At 36.1% G+C, this 18776-nt stretch overlaps 2 protein-coding genes across 2 annotated transcripts; one reads left to right on the top strand and one right to left on the bottom strand.

The window, feature by feature from the left end:
* The first annotated feature begins 273 nt into the window (after nucleotides 1-273).
* Nucleotides 274-1140, top strand: LOC145980877 (uncharacterized). The gene has a single exon (XM_083113960.1). It carries the CDS (start codon nucleotides 274-276, stop codon nucleotides 1138-1140), a length of 867 nt encoding a protein of 288 aa, XP_082970086.1.
* A 552-nt stretch (nucleotides 1141-1692) lies between these two features.
* LOC145980752 (general odorant-binding protein 56d-like) lies at nucleotides 1693-16319 on the bottom strand. Its single transcript, XM_083113813.1, has 8 exons — nucleotides 16095-16319; nucleotides 14346-14418; nucleotides 9857-9909; nucleotides 9016-9051; nucleotides 5912-6026; nucleotides 4469-4539; nucleotides 2395-2453; nucleotides 1693-1825 (listed from the first exon to the last, which is right to left on the bottom strand). Exons 1-7 carry the CDS (start codon nucleotides 16146-16148, stop codon nucleotides 2436-2438), a joined length of 420 nt encoding a protein of 139 aa, XP_082969939.1. The 5' UTR covers nucleotides 16149-16319; the 3' UTR covers nucleotides 1693-1825; nucleotides 2395-2435.
* Between the last annotated feature and the right edge of the window lie 2457 nt (nucleotides 16320-18776).

Here is an 18776-nt window from a genome sequence, read left to right as displayed (position 1 = left end):
ACTCTTGAGGATAATCTAATGAGAAAGCATGCCCCGTGGACAGAGCATGTCTGGTCTCTAGTCGCCATCTTGGAGTCCGCCATCTTGGATCCAAGTCCAAATTTGCCAATGGAAATATGCGGCATATCAAAATGCATTGAAATTTTCTCAGGAATCCATTTCCGTAAATACATTGGATCTATCTGGTGCGGTACAAAAGTTATGGCACAAAACATGGGTCACAGCAAATGGTAAAAAAGGATGTATTTTTTCGTTACTTGCAGGTAACTGGCAATGGCACTGAGGAAAGCAGAGAGGATTGAGGTTATCCTGATGTCTCGGGGACGCAGCTGCCGTGTGACAGCAGCAGAGTTCAACAATCTGCATCCAGAGAGACCACCAATATACCACAGTACAGTCGCATCCCTGATAGCAAAATTCAAAGAATTCGGGTCTGTGAACGACAAGCCACGGAGTGGTCGTCCGAAAACTGCCACCGACGATGGAACAAGAATAGCGGTCTTGGCGTCGTTTGCCAATAGTCCGCAACGCAGCACACGACAGTTATCAGCAAAATGTGTTATTAGCCAGAGGTCCATCGTGCGGATTCTTCATATCAATAAATGGTATCCGTACAAGGTCCAGATGCTGCAGAACCTATCCGAAGATGGCCTTGATCGACGTATTGAGTTCTGCACCTGGGATTTGGACCAACTGCAACGGAATTCCTCATTTGCATGCAGCATTGTGTTCAGTGACGAGGCGAATTTCTATGTGAATGGTGAGGTGAATCGGCAGAACCACAGGCATTGGAGCGACAACAACCCCCACTGGATCGAAACATCCAATGGTATGTCTGATAAGGTGATGGTGTGGTGTGGCATATGGGGCACCCGTATTATCGGCCCAATATTCATCGACACTACCTTTAATGCTGAGCGTTACCTGGACATGCTACAGCAGATAGTGTTACCGTCCCTTGCAACTGAAGATGGCAGTTTCCCGTCATATTTCCAACATGACGGGGCTCCACCACGTTACGGCACAATTGTTCGCGACTGGCTAGATATTCAGCTTTCTCAGCATTCGATCGGTCGTCGGGGTGCTGTCGAGTGGCCACCCAGATCACTCGACCTGCCATCACTCAATTTTTATCTCTAGGGTCATCTGAAACAACTTGTGTATGCGGTGAAAATTCGTGATCGGCGTCATATTGAGCAACGCATCGTGGAGGCCTTGCACACAATTACTGCAGATACTCTCTTACAAGTGCATCACGACTGGATCAGGCGCCTGCGGCTTTGTGTTCAGCATGAGGGTGGTCATATTGAACATTTACTGTGACCAATGTTTTGTACCATAACTTTTCTGCCACACCAGATAGGTCCAATGTCTTTACAGAAATTATTTTCTGAGAAAATTTCAATGCATTTTGATATGCCGCGTGATTCCCTTTCCATTTGAAAATTTGGATTGGATCCAAGATGGCGGACTCCAAGCTGTCGACTAGAGACCAGACACACACTGTTCACTGGGCTCTTGACCACATTTACATCGGTGACGTCAGAATTGCCGTAAACTTTCGCGTTTCAGAACTATTCTCTGTGGTACTTCTAGGTGCCCCACCCGGTGTATATAATATTGTTTTTCTTAAGTACAACTGGTGGTTTTGTATTGCAGAACGTTTGGCTTAAAAGGGAAATAAATAGTATTAAATGCTTCGAAAATTTATTTCATATCATCTACAAAGAAATACAGTACATAGATAGAAGAGAGAATGTACGCTCTAAATTGCATTAACTAGTTTAATCAAACATTCAAATATATTATTTGTCGCCATGGTGGTCTGAAAAAGAAGGAAACAAAATATGAATAAAACATTTTTTTAAAATTATCACGAATTAGTTTAAAATATAAATTTAAATGTTTACTTATAAATATCTAAAATAATATTATGTTTATGTAAATAAATAAATAAAAGATTTATTTCAGACTATTATCATGCCAATGATAAACATAGTAAGTTTCTGCAACTATTAATAGTTTTATAATACATAGGGGAGAAAGGGGGAATTGCGAACACTTAAGCTTTCAGTGGAAAGTACCTTCCTTGCTTCACCAAAATTAAATTTAAAAACTATCAAATGAAAATCAGTTAAGCTAAGCATTAGAAAAATGTATTAATCAAAGTAATAATATTTACCTCTTTACGAGTGTATATATATTTTCATTTACCTATCTGCTTCTATCATCTTATATTCATTGGTTTCAAATTCGTTGAGTTCTATGAATTTTCTCCTTAATTCAAAAAATTTAAATTGTGAAATTGAAAATTAATCAAATATTTAAGATTTAACTAATGTTAGTAAAATATTCTAGTGAATATAATTAAAAGTAACATTATTAATTGTTTACCGTCAACGGGGTAGCCAATTCTTCATGACCAGTCCGTTCGCTTACCCTAAGAATGCACCCTGAAACATAAAAGAAAGTTGATAAGTTTTGTGTATCTGATTCTATTTAACTTCGAACTTTCTTCATATAACTATCTTATTGTATTTCACTAGTACTCTAATAACATTAAAGTTTAGTTTATATATATATATATATATATATATATATATATATATATATATATATATATATATGACCACATGGTACAGAAAAAGAAATAATTACAAGCAAGAGTTCTTAGAAATTGGATGTATTCTATTTCAAATATTAAAGTCCAAATTGGCAGGCCAACCATATTTTTTTTATATAGCTGCCAAAAAGCTACGTTTCTTTGGGTTTTTTTCTGTCAATTTCAGACAAGTCTGTTTTTAGATAACCAAAACTTCGTATGTATGCGTGTGTACAGGCCTATATAGTATTTCTATGTTTACCGTCAACAGAGAAAAAAATCTCCAATTAGAATACAATAAAAATGGACGTGATAACTTCATATAGATCCTACACTTTGAATGTTCTACTGATACATACACACACACGTGATTGCTATTATTATAGCAATAGTATGATACAAAAATACATTAATTAAGTTATATACAATCATAATCATTATTAAATGGCATAAAATACTAATAAATACTAAAAAACAGGAAAACTGTCCCCTCCCCGATGGTGCGGTGGTAACGCGGTATCCTTGTAATTAAGGGGTCCCGGGTTCGACACACGGTGGAGACTCATAGTGCTTCGGATCCCACTTCAAACTGTAGGTCCAGTGCCGATTAGCCTATCTGTGCATAAAGTGTACTTAAAAATTCAAACAAAAGGACTTATAATGAAGTTTATATACAGATTTTAAGTAATGATTTGTGAAGATGTTGATTTAGTTACATTTTTATATTCTGCAATATTAAGATTGATATCAACCTCATGATTTTTGTTTGCAATTCTATTTCACATGCTGCTTATCTTGAATAGTTCTGATATTTTATTAGAAGTCCATTATACTTGTAATTTACATTGGGCACCATTGTTATTTTTACAGAAATATTTGTATATTGAATTATTTTCGATATTAAATTTCATATATTTGACAGCATAAGCGAATATATAATATATAAGCATTGGAGACAATGAACATGATTACATATAGAATTTTTACTATTATGCATTAAGTTAGAATTTATTTTTGAATCAAAAATAAAATGACTATATCAGAATGTAAACGCATGTATGCGTGTTATGATATTCGAATATCCATTCTTCTGTAAAAGCGTGCTTTTTTCAATTATTGGATGATCTACATATGTTAAGTATTCAATTTACTAAGCAAAGCCAACTTAAGATTTGTATGAAAGTCACGCCACACCAGATGTCACCCAATTACATTGATATCATTTGTGTCTGGATTGAAAACACTTTATGCACGATGTATAAAACTCCACTGACATTATCGACACTAAATTATGGTGGAATTTAGAATTCGAAAACGTATTTCTACTCTAAATGATGTGTATATGTGTAAAGACATGATTTTTCTATCTATTAGGTCGACCGATTAGTTTGAGAGTTGCCTGTTAACCATCATATTGGCTACTCTCTTAACGTAACACTGCACTTCTTTTGTTCAACGCATGTCGTCATGAAACATAATAATTTAGTAGGTAAAGTCTGGTTCAAACGGTTAATTCAAAGGTGGAATTTACGCAGATGAGTCGATTATGTTCGCGAAATTCGACGAACACTGTTAATGACGCCATTTGGACACACTTCACTTTCTAACGATAAGTAAAATAATTGTAGAAGATTTATGTAATCAGTTTTCCATATTTCCATTAACTTGGATTGAAAAAGTCTTATTTGAATAATAGACATTATAGAACTATTCTTGTGTAGGTCTCAACTTACGTGATATGAAATTATTTTAGCACAGAAGGTTTCAACTGAACCCACCTTCATAATTCCACCTTGGGCAAATTCATTAAATAAAGATTACTTTAGCCTAGACTTGAACCATACGAATCTGAAGGGCAATATTTACCATTACACCACTGTCCATTGACTGGGCGCATTTCAGGAATTCATAAGCTGTTTCGCATTCATCTGCCCCAACTGTAAGAGAGAAGAAATGCATTGTGGCAAACATTCATGAATGAGGTGCAAATGTTTGCAATGTCTTTTTGTGATAATCTCATATGATATTGAGAACTACAAGAAAATTCATAAAGTAGTATCAAATGAGGATGTAATTTCCAGTGCAGTGAAATAAAAAACATTACAGGATTGTTTTTACCGGAACACAAAATACAAGAAATCTCTTACATTTTTTAAATAATTAACAGATTTTGAATTTGAGTTTAAAATTTTGGGTACGTCAGCACTTAGACTATTTTACACCCGTCACATTATACGGGGTCCAGCCCCTTACATTTACAAATAACAACTCTAGCGTTGCAGAACTAAAATCTTAAAATATTCTGACTTAGGTTAAAAGCTGGGGCTGTAAACGGGCACTCAGAACACGTAAGGACAAAACACAGAACAACACACACAAAATTATACTGGCCATAATGCCAGTCGCCAGAGCCTCGTTCGTCTGCAAAATGCAGTCCAGGGTAACAGATTTTGAAGAATCAGTAGCCACTTTCCATCCCATACCTTTTTACGAACCTTCTAAATTGTGTTTTGAAATCTCTATAACCTTGTTCGGAATTGGATATAGAGTTTCTTCAATTTGTTTCCTTGTCTTTTTTTCTGCTTTATTTTTAACTTGTTCTACTGGCTTCACGATCACGACACCGAAAGTTTTGGGGTTCGACTACCGATCTGGATATGGGTTCCGATTGTTCCTTCATCATTATCATCCATCATCATTCATTTAGCCGCCTTGGTGTCCGGTTCCTTTAAATAATCGATCTTGCCACCGAACTTCCCGGGTAAGATTACCGGCATTACCATGGGCATTATGAGTGTCCCTTCATCAATTTCATCTAATCATCACTCATTCTCATCATCGCGATTAGCTAAAAATGGCAAAAAGCTTTATAAAATAACAAATATACGAAATCATCATTCATTTCTCACCGCCACGCTTAATCTGAAGAGATAGAAAAGCTTCGTTAAATAAACAAAAGTTCAATAGGCAATAATAAAAATGCCCAGATTGATAACACCGGGGTTAGGTGTTGCCAAACAAAATTTGTAAAAACATTTTACCCTGTCTGGGCTGGTTATCGAAATACCTTTCCTTAAGAACTTCAAAAATAACTTCAAGAAAATGCCTTTGTGTTATTTGTCTACTGCCTTTGAACTACGGATGTTTTCTGGTGTTTATGAGAAGAGAGTGGTACAAGAAAAGAGCGTGTGAAGTTGTTCAAATAAATTGATTTTATTTACCAAATTGGGCATGTTTAGAAATCGTTTTGAAAAAGTCAAGGTATGGTATGTAGGTCTATATTAAAATCACAAGATTTCACGCACTTACCTTTAGTGCCACACGTATCGATGATCTGCATAAATCCATTCTTTGCAGCATCGTTTGGTGCCATTTTGCCGCATATTGCCTTAGAGTTTGCGATATCAATTTTACCTCCCGTCATCTGCAAATACCAGTGCATGAATAAAAAAACATGATATGCGTTTTGCTCCAGGAAGAATGTATATTCTGAAACGGTTATCACACATCAACTTCTGATATGTCATCCCAATAACTTTTGTTTCACGCCGTCTTACATGCTCTTGAAACTAATAATTCTGTGGTGAAGATTTTCAATTCCATTTCATTTTCAGAAAATCATAAATATAACAATAAAATTAGCCTAAGAGAAAGTTTTCACGTCCACGTCCATTAATTTCATTCATTATATTGATTTATAACAAAAATACTTCTATGCAATTAAACCACCCGATACTTGCCCTGACAATAGACCATGGTCTAACTTTCAGACAACACTTCAAAGAGCTTCAGCATAGAGGCAACCAGACTGGACTCCATCTTCAGAAACCTAGGACTAGCTTTGGAGGCCTGTTACAGGACCAGTCATACTATACACTATATCAGCGTGCCACAGAATTGCCAAATCCGACGTGCATAAACTACAAGTCATCCAAAACAAGGCAGCGAGAATAATTAACGGGCAGCAATCGGCAGAACCAGAAATACCTCGAGCTTGATCCGTTGAAATATATCATCGTGCAAGAAGTTGAAAAATCCTGAAGTAGCAACCATAATAGTACTTTCCAAACCTGACAGCATTGATACACAGATGCTCGAAGTGGCTATCACCAGGATTCCACGTTCCTGTTAGCACCTTCCTTCCATTGTAAGGACCACAGACTCAACCCAGAACTCCTTCGGCCCTTGTAAGGACCACAAACTACATGTGGCAAGCGCAAAGAGTCACAAAATTCATGCTGCCAGAAGAAACCCAGTGAACCATCGAACACCAGCGGAAGCCAGGGAAACGAAACATCGCAACAATCGCCAACTAACAAGTTACTCAGTTACAAATTAACAATGTAAACGTTCTAAAACGGTTGGTTGCAACTTTCCTGGCATTATTTATTATTCTAGACGTCTATACTGCTCTGAACAGCATTGATACCTTATTACAGCAATTTTACATAAATACACGACATACTATTGCAAGCTGTGAAGATACAAGTTATTTGATAAAACATACAGTTATAGATGATTGTAGTTAACAGCTGAACCAAAAGTAGCACAAAACTATGAAATATAAACATTGACACCTTTTGAAAGAAATACACAAGCAATAAATTTACTTAGAGACACTTTTCGTTTGGCTGATCTTCTTGATGAGTGATAATAAGAGGATAATGTAGCAATTATTGCTAATCTAACCTTGCTACATATGGATTGTAAATCTTAATAAGAAAAAGTAGAATCATGTTCTTTGTTGTTGTTTATGTTGTTTCAAATCCGGTAAAAATAGTGTACAAGTCTTCCTAATATTGTGATGATTCCCTTTGAAACATAATCGAAGTAGATTAAGTACCTGAAGTCTTCCTTTCTAAATACTCTCCAAATAAGATATTACCTAGTCTTGTCATAAATACTGTTACAAACTTTCGGCTTGGAATGTGCATCTGGTTTTCAGGCTCATGAACCATGTTTGTGCTGAAGCTTACTCCTGACATTGTGTGTTGAATTGTGAAACCGTGCATCTTCTTGTAATACTTAGCATGGAGTGGGGCGAATATGAAAACAGAGTAGCCAGAATTGCTCTGTATATGGTTGGAAAGTCACCCACAGAGATTTTCCAGCCCCTAAAAACCATGAAGATCAGCAAAAGGTTTCGGTATCGCACAATCCAGAGATTCGCCGAGACTGGTAGCGTGAAAGATCGCCCAAGAGTTGGTCGACTTCACACCGTGTGAACATACGAATGCGAGTTCCCAAGTTCAGAGATGAAACCATCCCTCCTCAGTCATGGTTTGGTGGAGAGTCAGCTATGAGAGTTCCACCAGGCCTCATTTTTTAAAAAGGGCTTTAAAAACCCGTGCAAAAGTGTATGTGGAAAGTGTCCTGGACACTCTCGTGACGCCGATGAACGAAACAATGCTTCACAATGGATCCTGGAGGTTCCTGAGGTTCCAGAAAGATTCAGCCCCAGCTCATAAGGCGAGGATGACCCGACGGTGACTGGAGACCAGTGTACTCGATTTCATCTCCACTGTTGATTGACCATCTGATAGCCCTGATTTCAATACCCTGGACTACAAACTGTCACCAGGGCTAGAAGATACTGTCCGCAAGAAGAGGCACCCTATAATTAAATGTTTAAAGCGCTCCTTGATGGCAGCAGTGGCGGACTTTCCTATCGAGATCATCCGTTCTGCAAAAGATGCCTGGTCAGAGAGACTTCGAGCTTGTATGAGGGTAAAAGTATACATTTTGAAAATTGTTTGGTGCTATTTGTGTAATATATGTAAGTGTAACATACTGCAAGAAATTTTAAAAATCTGAAACCATATTCAACTTATTCACAAAATAATGTGTAACAGTATTTAGCGCTAGACTAGGTATACATAAGAATTGTATACATATTTCTCTTCTAACTTCAAGACTGTCTAGTTTGAAAAGTTACAGTATGCTATCATACTTGGAATAGTAAAAAATGTCTGATTTTATAGTATAAAAATGTTACATACTCATGCATATTATCTTTGCTGTTGGTCATACAAACCCCTATTAATTCACAATTTGCCGTTTTTATGGCGTGTTGACAATCATTTTTCTTTCTTGTGCAGTCTTGATAGTCACATAGTTCAGTGCGTTAATATTTCATGTTTGTAGCTACATTTGAAGCATGAAATGAGAAATACTATAGGGGAATATTATTGAATTTGTTTATGAAAAATGCCTAACACGATAGTGTCCATTTGTCCATTCGTATCGACAGCTCAGAACAGAAATTAGTAACGTGAAGTCTCATAAAAATTAATGTAAAATTTTATAAACGGAAAATTAATTATCTCCCTTCCCACTTACAGTCCTTCACATCAGATAAAACAAATTTAGTTAACTTACGGCAACTGTTATGAAAAAATAATTAGATAACTCACCATTTGAACACTGGACAGATAGCAGCTTATGAAGCACTGAAATCGAAATAAATCGTGTGAAATTTTAAATCAAACAAATTCAACATAAATAAGTTATTAAAAAAGAAAGCAACTAGCATTTAATTAGGAAAAACAGAAGTAAAAAAATAGAAATTTGCTGGAGTTTAAAAAATTTTCAGGTTTTTCGTCATTTGTTCTTCTACCAGCACAGAATAAGAATATACAAGGTCAATAACAAAGTATTTTTTTAAATCATATTTATAATTCCTGTCAATGTTTCATGGAAATATCATCAGAAAATGTGGTGTTAATAATGGCTACAGAAAATAACATTGCTCTTGCTGAACAATAACTGAGACCTAACCATATAAATACAGTTAAATTGACAAAATTATATTTTGTTTTTGACATGCGGAATGCTGGTTTTGAACTTTTATTTTGATTAAATTTATTTAATAAATTATATATATCATATATAAATTATAAAGTAAATGTATTAAATAATTTTGGCTTGTATTGCCACTTGTCAGATGTATGTACACATATATGAATTATTATTTTATCATACCTCCGGGAGGACAGTATCCCTCCCTCCCTAGCATTATTCAAACTCCACCTATGTGCATGACGAAACTGAATAATAAACACAATATGTGAGAGTAAAATCGTTTTTCTATATGTTTATACATCAGTGGAAACAGGTAATTAAGGAATAACTCAGAAGGAATGAATCGCAAAATCGCATGCAGTTATTATTGATATGGCGAAACTTGTGACGTTAATATGATTTGACTTTAGTTCTCATCCATGCAAAGAGTATGATATTCAAGTATTAGCATACCTTAACATTCTTCTTGTCTGGCAAAGTTCCTCCTTTTAGAGCACCTAGGTCCTCTAGAATAAAAATAAGTAATATGTAATATATTACCTTCCAAAGAATAGCTTTGAATACAATATTACAAAGTTCATTACTCGACCAAAGAAAAAATCTTGTACATTTGGAGCGAAATATGTGTGTTAGGTACGTGTGTAGGTTTATCTACCGTCTGCAATTGAAAGGCAGTAATTAAATATATAAATGAATTTATTTAGTTTTACATAAGAACACTAAATCTGGAAACAAAGGCAGTTTTATGTACGTAAAAAAACAGTACAAACGTAAGTTTCGAGCCTGTATCAGGGCATTTTTCAGACTGAGAAACACATTCAAATGCCTTGGTCAGCTGATCTAATGTTTCTTGTAACATGGAAACAATGCTTAATTGTGTTACCATTTGTATAAATAGTGCTCAATCTAAGGCTACCATATTTTCAGAGAGTGAAATCTGGAGGTTTTTCCTCTTTTGTAAACTTCCCAACCAATTGTAAAATAATGACGAATTTGATGGTAAACTAGAAGAGATAGGATGAAGACGGAAGTAATATTGCCCCAGATGTTTTTTGCAGGAAACGGGGGGGTGGGGGGGAGAACAACATTATTTTTATCGGGAGACAAACAACACTTTCTCAGGGGGGAAATGAATGGATACTTCGAAATTGTGGCAACACTTTATTTTTTAATTATTTTATAATGTGATAACATAAATTTTACTTTCCACACAAAAAAGGAAATCAATAAAAAATCTTCGTCACTCATTTTATCAGAAATTAAGTGCCCCCTTGCCCGCCGCTGGATACCGCCATGATCAGATCACTGTTCTATTACCTCTGGTCCTCGAAAATGCTGTTAAAAACCTAGTATAACTTTACTGGATAGGTCTATTTATTTCAAGAAAATTTTTAGAAACATTTTTTTTTCGGCCATCGTATCTTAAGGTACAGTCACCATCCATAAAGATATGATACTGAAATACTCACTTAGCTACAATGTGTTATGTGTGTTGCCTAACTCTACGGCGATTGATTTTAGTAGCAAATTTTCAATGACAACTTTCACAACCGTCGTAGTTAGACAACACACATTACGCCTTGCTGGGAAGCGAATATTGCAGGATCCAGGTCTTTCATTTTTATTGCTGGTAACTGTATAATGAAAGCAAATGGGCTGGAAAACGTGGTGAGATCGAGTAGGTATGTCCGTGTCAACTGTAGATAAGTAAGAGCCATTATTTTGAAGTTCGAACAAAGTGAGATAGTTGTATATTTTGATTGGCTTGATTTTTTTATATGTTGAAGTATGTCATGAGAAATGAACATTGTTCAATTTTGAGACCTTGAAAATTTTTCCCTCCCCTGTAGAAAATGTCAAAGTTCAAAGTCAGACCGTCCATTTTTCATGAAAAGTGAAACATGCGTAAGTTCGGAGTGCTGTATCTTTGGAAACCAACAACATCCCAAACTTTTGTTTTGATATACTGTTTCTTATATACATTCAATTGTTTTGATGGGACATTGTTGCTTTCCATTGTTATATGTACTAACAGCATCAATATCCAAGTAATGTGCTATTTCAGGTAGCTTGTCCTAATAGTGAGCTTCAATGCCCTGTTAACAAATCTTTGCGATAGTGTTGCTTAACCAAGATATTAAGGGCCGAAAACAGGAAAAAAACTGCATTTTGGAACCTCTTTATTGCTTTGAACTTTGACATTTTCTACAGGGGAGGGAAACATTTTTCAAGGTCTCAAAATTGAACAATGTTCATTTCTCATGACCTACTTCAACATATAAAAAAATACAACTATCCAAATTTCCCTTTTTTGTTCGAATTTCAAAATAATGGCTCTTAAACGCACTGCCTCAGCTACCAAAACTAAATTTGATGACTGATAGAGCTACTAAATAATATATCCATGCAATATAAATTAATTGCACAGGAGGAATGTATAGCAACTCACAGACCGAAGTGACAAGCGACACGTGCCACTTGGAAACGAAACTCCAGAAACAAATACAACTGTTCGTACCGAAGTGGCACAACTAAGTACGCGTGTCACAGCTGTTCTCTCAAAATCGTGCACCGTGTCTCCTTGACAGTGTTGTGTCCAGGTGGGGGGGGGGGGGTTGTTGGTTGGGGGTCATAACCCCCCATTTCGATCCAGATTTCTAAAAAAGAACGTTAAAGGCAGGAAAATACGGCAAAATGAGGGCTGATTACTTAGGAAAGTACCTATAACGCTTCCCTTTCCAAAATCCTGGTCACGCCACTTCTCCTTGATATGTTGGTCGCGCATGTGCAGTGAATAGTTTCTTACACGCTAGAGGGGGGCTGAAACTTTCCTAAGTATATCCTGAAAAATTATTAGTAGATTTGTGAAGGCCATCGAGTCCCTGGTCCTACAGTAAGGATAATCCTGCACTGATGGCCTTCACCCCTGCAGAGCTAAATAAGGTACCCCTGTGTAACTCGAGTTTAGTAACTTTTCTCTCGAATTTTCAGTACGAAGGTGCGGCGTACTATGAGATACGGGGAAATATAAGGAAGAAGTCGAGGCGAAAATGAGATATTTTAAATACTGGGTAGCACTGAGACAGGGGGACGGAACCAAGCTGAAGGAGCGATGCCTGCAAGACCAAATTGAGAAAGGGTTCCCCTGGCACTGGGCCATGGGGATTAAATCTGGGTTATATAGGGCTAGGGGAACTATGGGAGGAAGATAGAGGTCAGCGGGGTGAAGTGGAGCTGCTACAAATCATTAAGGATAGGATCGTGGATATCAGTAAGCAGGAGATAATGGCAGAATGCAGCGAGAAGGTGGCGCTCATCGCAGCACAGAGCCCGGGGCTGAGGTAGAAAAGGCTACATCAATTTTTGCTCAGAAGTTGACCAGCCTGGTTCCTGCTGGGTGGATGGAGGCAGAACAAGCTGAAAGGGCGGACGGGAGTGCAATCAGCGCATTATGTGGTGAGGTTGAGACGAGGGAGCACATTCTCGTCCAGTGTACATGGTCAGCTCCGAATAGACAGCGCAGATGGAGAGACGAGGCTGCGAACAGAATACAAAGAACTCTGCGTACGATAATTCAGGAAAGCTGGCCAACGGAGAAGGCGCAACGTGACATCAAAGCCCTAGGTATCTACCTGGAAGGAACGAAGGAAAACTTTGCAAGCCTTAAGGGAAAGTGAAGAGTATGACATGACATAGGAGGGATGGGGGGACAGCATCCGGGGCAGGAGTGACTTCTGTGATTTCCATCCTATAGGTGTACTACGGTAACGTTCCTCTGCTCTAGAGTGAACACGAACTCTACCCTGTATATGTGTGCATGGATATAGAGTTATTCATGTAACATTATCTCTTTACATAATTGTAAACTAACACTTGGTATGTATGCGTACAGCCTGAGGGCTCGCATTTCAGAAATAAATATTCTATTCTAACGAGAATTTAACACAGTAAACAAACGAAAAATATAAAATAAATATAGTACCAATTATAATGTGGTTATATCTTACATACACTGCAATGAATACTTTAGAAATGGTCAAGGACAAGGATAAATCTAAAAATAAAATGCTGGTGTTTCCGAAATTGTGGTACCAAAAGAACGTCATTTCTGCACTCATTTTGCAAAATTTTGTACATTGAAAAAACCTCCACACCACATTTTGGTGAAGGTCTAACCGCAGTGGTGTTGAAATGGTGTTGAATACAACAATTCATCTGTTATTTTAACATTATTAATGTGATGTCACCAAAATGTGGTGAAACCTCCAACCATCACTGTCTGTATCAATTTACTACCATTTTTTACAGTGTGTTGCAGTAGTGCAGATAGTTTCTTCCCTTAAATGGTAAAAAAAAACAAAAAACTTTTTGTCACTCAGCAACCAAATTGGAATCCTTAACCCCTCCATTACAGAAATGTCTTCTAATGTCATGTTGATTTTATTCTATTCAGAAAACAGTTCATATGTTAACAATTGCACCTGCACTTATACATCATATAATGCATACCTAACCTACCCCCCCCCCCCGCACACACAATGAACTACTGAAGACTTATTACTTATCTTTACTCCACAGTATATATACTAATCTATTCAATGTATTATTTGAACATTGTATAATCTTTATATTATCTTTATTGTATTTTCATGAGCAATATGTGTTTTTTTCTTTGTTTTTATTCATTTATTGTATCTCTGACAAGGGTTGGTTGTAAGAGCGGCCCATGGGGCCGAAACACGCCTGCTTAAATAAACACCATTCTATTCTATTCTATTTCATACAAAGAGTTTTTATGTTGAATATGACAGCGTTGTTTTTCACTTTATGAAGTCTTTTAACTCAGTTTTCAGCTGAAAAATTCATACAAAATTACCAGTACCATAACAGCCAGATGTTAAAGAAATAATCTTACTCTCTGTACACTATAATTGTTACTAACCAGGAGTAACTTCGCTGTCCTGACAACACTTCTGGATTACAGCCATCATTGCTGCTTCATCCTGAGGCCTTCCCTGAAGAAAATGAAAAAAGAAAACATTCAATGTTGAAATGTATTCTGAGTTGAAATGAAGCTATAGTACTGCAGGGTGGGTCGCGAGAAATACTACAATAACAAGTGGCAACGCTGCAGAAAGGGGAGTGCTGTGGCGTCACCTGTTGTGTCCCGTGGCCGGCGGCTAGGTCGCCAAACCTGACAGACCCAGACACCTGATGTTCTTTATTTATTTTCATCTTTTTTTCCCCTGTTTGAAGAAATTGATGTAATCCCCCATTAATTGATGCAGAACGTCACGAGAAGCTACAAGAAACGTTTGCACAGCTTCATTGACGCCAATGGAGGGGATTTAATCAAATGTAGATATGAATGTTGGTGTTGGTGTATAAACAAAGTGTTTGGCGGATCTACAATTGCATGTATCTGTTTTCCACAGCCACCAATACATTCTGCTTATCTACCCTACATTTTTTTATTATCGGTGGGTTTCTTGCACTATTTCCAGTGGGCCACAATGTAGTAGCTACTAAACTATAATTAATCATGTTAATTCATGTGGTCAGTGACATCATTTCGTTATAGATCCGTGATATGGGCAAAGTTTTAATGAGGTTTTAAGAATGTAACTTCTCTTGAAGCTTGGACAAGAACAAGATGGGTTTATACATGGAGACGAATCAAAGGACGAAACAAGTTACATCTCTGAGGACGCGAAGTGAGACTTGCAAAACTTTTGTATTACCATCTCAATTATCATTGCAGTGACCATGAAGAATTCTTACAAGGGCAATATTTAATTACAATAAATACACACAAAGAAAATCCAATATGATATTCCCTATTTCAATATTTTTCATTCAAACTTTATGAGTCATAATGAAACATAGTTAGTACTGATGTAAAGTAAACCTCAACAAGTTTATATTATCAAAATTACAAACAATAAAAATGTTCAATGTGAGCTCTAGGTTTCACGCGGAACATGCCCAAACTGAGCGTAACATGTCAGAATGAATTTATGTGATGGTTGTTGTGTTGCAAGTGAATGTAACAATCATCGTATAACGTGGAGTGTACATTGACATTTGTGTTGTTTGTAATTTTGCTGAAATAAAATTCTTGAATTTTCCTTTTAAGTCCGTAGAGGAAAGTACCTAAATATGGAATAGTAGGATATCTCGTGTATGGCAATGCAACCTACTTGGTGGGAGAGGAAATAATATCCAAGCTGTAGTGTATAACTATTCAGCCTGTTGTTAAACATGTGCGGATCAGGTGGAAGACATTATTTTGTGTTATGTTATGTTATTTTCAGTTGGCTTTTTATCGGAAGCGAGTTGTTTTTTATGTTCTTTTCCTAATGGAATACAAACAAACGTAATGAGGTTTATATTGATATAAAGGTTAGGGTTTGTAGCGTATGCGTTGTAAGGTTTCAATGACCCTATCGGATACTATGAGAAATAATTGGATACCATAATAAACATATGCAAGTGCAACATTGGCAGTACTTGAATTCCCTATAGTTAGCTGAATATGCAAAAAGAAGGATTGGTAGTTTCCTCTACTAACTGTTTTCCCTATGGTGCATAACATCTGAATAAAAATTATTGAAACCGGGAATATCATTTTGACTAACACTATAAATATTTTGAAACAACAGATTAAAAAAACAAAAGTGTGTGTACATACCAGCGACACAGCTACGCAAAGACCAAGAAAAAAGGCTACCAGTAACCTCTGCATATTGCTGTCTGTTCATTCAAGACTAGGAATGTATACGCATCACACGCACCTTCAGCTTATATGTAAATCGGCCAAATGTAATTATCTATTATCACTATTGTTCAGGGCTTCTCAGAATATCAAATGAAGATAGTGTTGATGTAGACATACTTAAAACGTTTTCAAATCAACGTGCTGGTTGAACAGGGTACCAGAAGTAAAAGAAGGTACATTTGCATTACTAAAATCTGACTTCCGTTTTAAAGCAGCAATTGGAAGATCAAGGCAAGAGGTATGAAGGTCACAGCTGTGATCTCATATTACTTATGGTTCTTCTAACAAAAGAGCGGAAAGTACAATTGTGGTGTTAATACATGGTATTTAGTTACTACTTCGGAACGAATGAATGAAGCACGGTATCTCGTTTCCTCGATCCAAGGGCATAGAGGTGTTCCCTTCCAAAGAAAAAGGAGGGGTGCTGAGAAATGTCATCATATCTGAGGTTATGTAAAGGTCATCGTAGAATTGGTTAAGTTGTACAGTGGGATCCATGAATATTACCTTGCAAATTGTCCATGACTATGTTCATTAACTTTCCTCTTACATCCTATGTGTTTTTAAGCGATGGGTTTTTTTATGTATGCTGCTGCAGAAGTTGTAACAGCTTGTTTTGAGTTTTCTTGAAGCTCTTATTAGGTCAAATAAAGTGCACGAACACGGTGATGGACAATTTGCACTGTAATACTCATGGATCCCATTGTACAAACGAACAGAGTTGCGTTTAGGGCATGATCTTGGAGATCGAATTGAGAATTCTAAAAATATTCTTATTTAAGTGTCGTACATCTACAACAAAATAAAAGAACAAAGAAACAAAACAATAAAGAATAATCATAAGCGATTGTACTTCAAATCGCAAGACAAATTATATACATTGCAAACTGATTTTGAAGAAAAAATGTTACTGTTCACAGTGAATATACCTTGAACAAATTAACTTACAATATCCACAAGAAAGAGATTTTGATATTTGTATCTCTCAAAACTGCAGAAGCTATAAAAATATACAATAAATGATCCAATAATTTAGATGAGGTCGACTAGTTATACTAGTTTAGGTTAGGTTATATTGTTTGTATAAAATAATGGTATTCATATTATATTTGTGTATTGTGATTGTAACATATGGTATATTATTGACTCCTTTTCATTCTATTGAAAATCTAATTTAAATTCTTAAATTTGTGTATTGTAGATGAATTGGTAGGTTCTTATAAATGTACCTCATACAATGCTATTTGGCTTACTGTAAAAAGTTGACTGAAGAAATGACGGTCTAAAACCGTAACTTTCGGCCGTATCCAACTATTGTAAAAATGACCATGACCATAATAAATTTATTAACGGTTATTATTAGATTAAACTAAGTAATGTATTTTTAATGGTTCAGTTTCGAAAAAATATTCATGGGTCAAACCATTGGAATTTTTAATCATTATCTGTCTTTCTGCAAGATAAATTATTTAAATTTAAAACTGAAAGTATTTTAATGTATGTCTCTAAACTTAATATTCCAAGCTTGTACAGACGCCATGTTTGTTTCTCATTCGTGCCATGGCACAGAGAGATGGGTGTACGGAAAAAAAAAACAGGCCGTGAACCTTTTTAGTGAATTAACATTCAGACTTTAATTTTTTAACGGTAGAATATTGAAAATTTCACGGTAAACCTAACAGTGTGCAAATCTGTTTTTAGCAGTGTAAAATCATCATTAAATACATAAATGTATTTTACAGTCCTGATTCTTTTATTATGTACCCATACATTGGTAATCTATGTATTATTATGTAGATAAAATCTTAGTATTCTTTCCTCGCGAACTGTTCGTTTTATAAAGGTGTTTACAATGGTGTAGGTACTTATGATTCTTCAGCAATAACATTTTTATCTCACAATCACTATTGTTAAACATAAAGCATGTATTTATGCACACATACGTGTATTTTGGTAACCGTAGAGCACTTTTGCACTTTGACAACAAAGCATATTCTTAAAGCATGAAAATTCAGGAAACCTGCAATTGACATCATTACCATGGACTTGCTGAAATTAACGATTCTATCAATCGAATATGGAGTATCAGTAAAGTCTAGAAATCTAGGGTGTTCAGGGGAAAAAAGCACTTAAGTCACAAACTGCGATTTTCTCTTGCTTTCATTTAAGTCACACTGAATTAAAGAAAATATTATACGTATAATTTTATGTTGGTCACATGTAAAGATTCTTAACAATGATGATCCAACATGCTATATCATGACTGTATGTATCCTATTAAAATAATAAAGATAAATAAAACTACCTACTGTAAAATTTCATGTTTTGATTTGATTTGCTTTATTTTACTTCGCTTTTTGTGCCACTTTTCGCTAATTTGCAAAGATGGGGATGAGTGATGATATGATGAAATTGATGAATGGACACTCACAAACATCCATGCCGAGGCCGGGATTTGAACCCGGGTGTGCTAACCACTCCGCCACAGAGGCCGGCTTCATGTTTTGACTTAAGTGTCTTTCCCGAACACTCTAGAAATATAAACTCTGCTTCTAGATATACAGGGTGGCCCAAAAAGAAGGTAACCGAAAAGTA

The sequence above is a fragment of the Lepisma saccharinum genome, chromosome 28 (assembly GCF_977018435.1).
Source record: "Lepisma saccharinum chromosome 28, izLepSacc3.1, whole genome shotgun sequence".
Classification (NCBI taxonomy): Eukaryota; Metazoa; Arthropoda; class Insecta; order Zygentoma; family Lepismatidae; genus Lepisma; species Lepisma saccharinum.
Note: the sequence above shows the minus strand (reverse complement) of the source record. Positions and strands in the feature narration are given on the sequence as shown.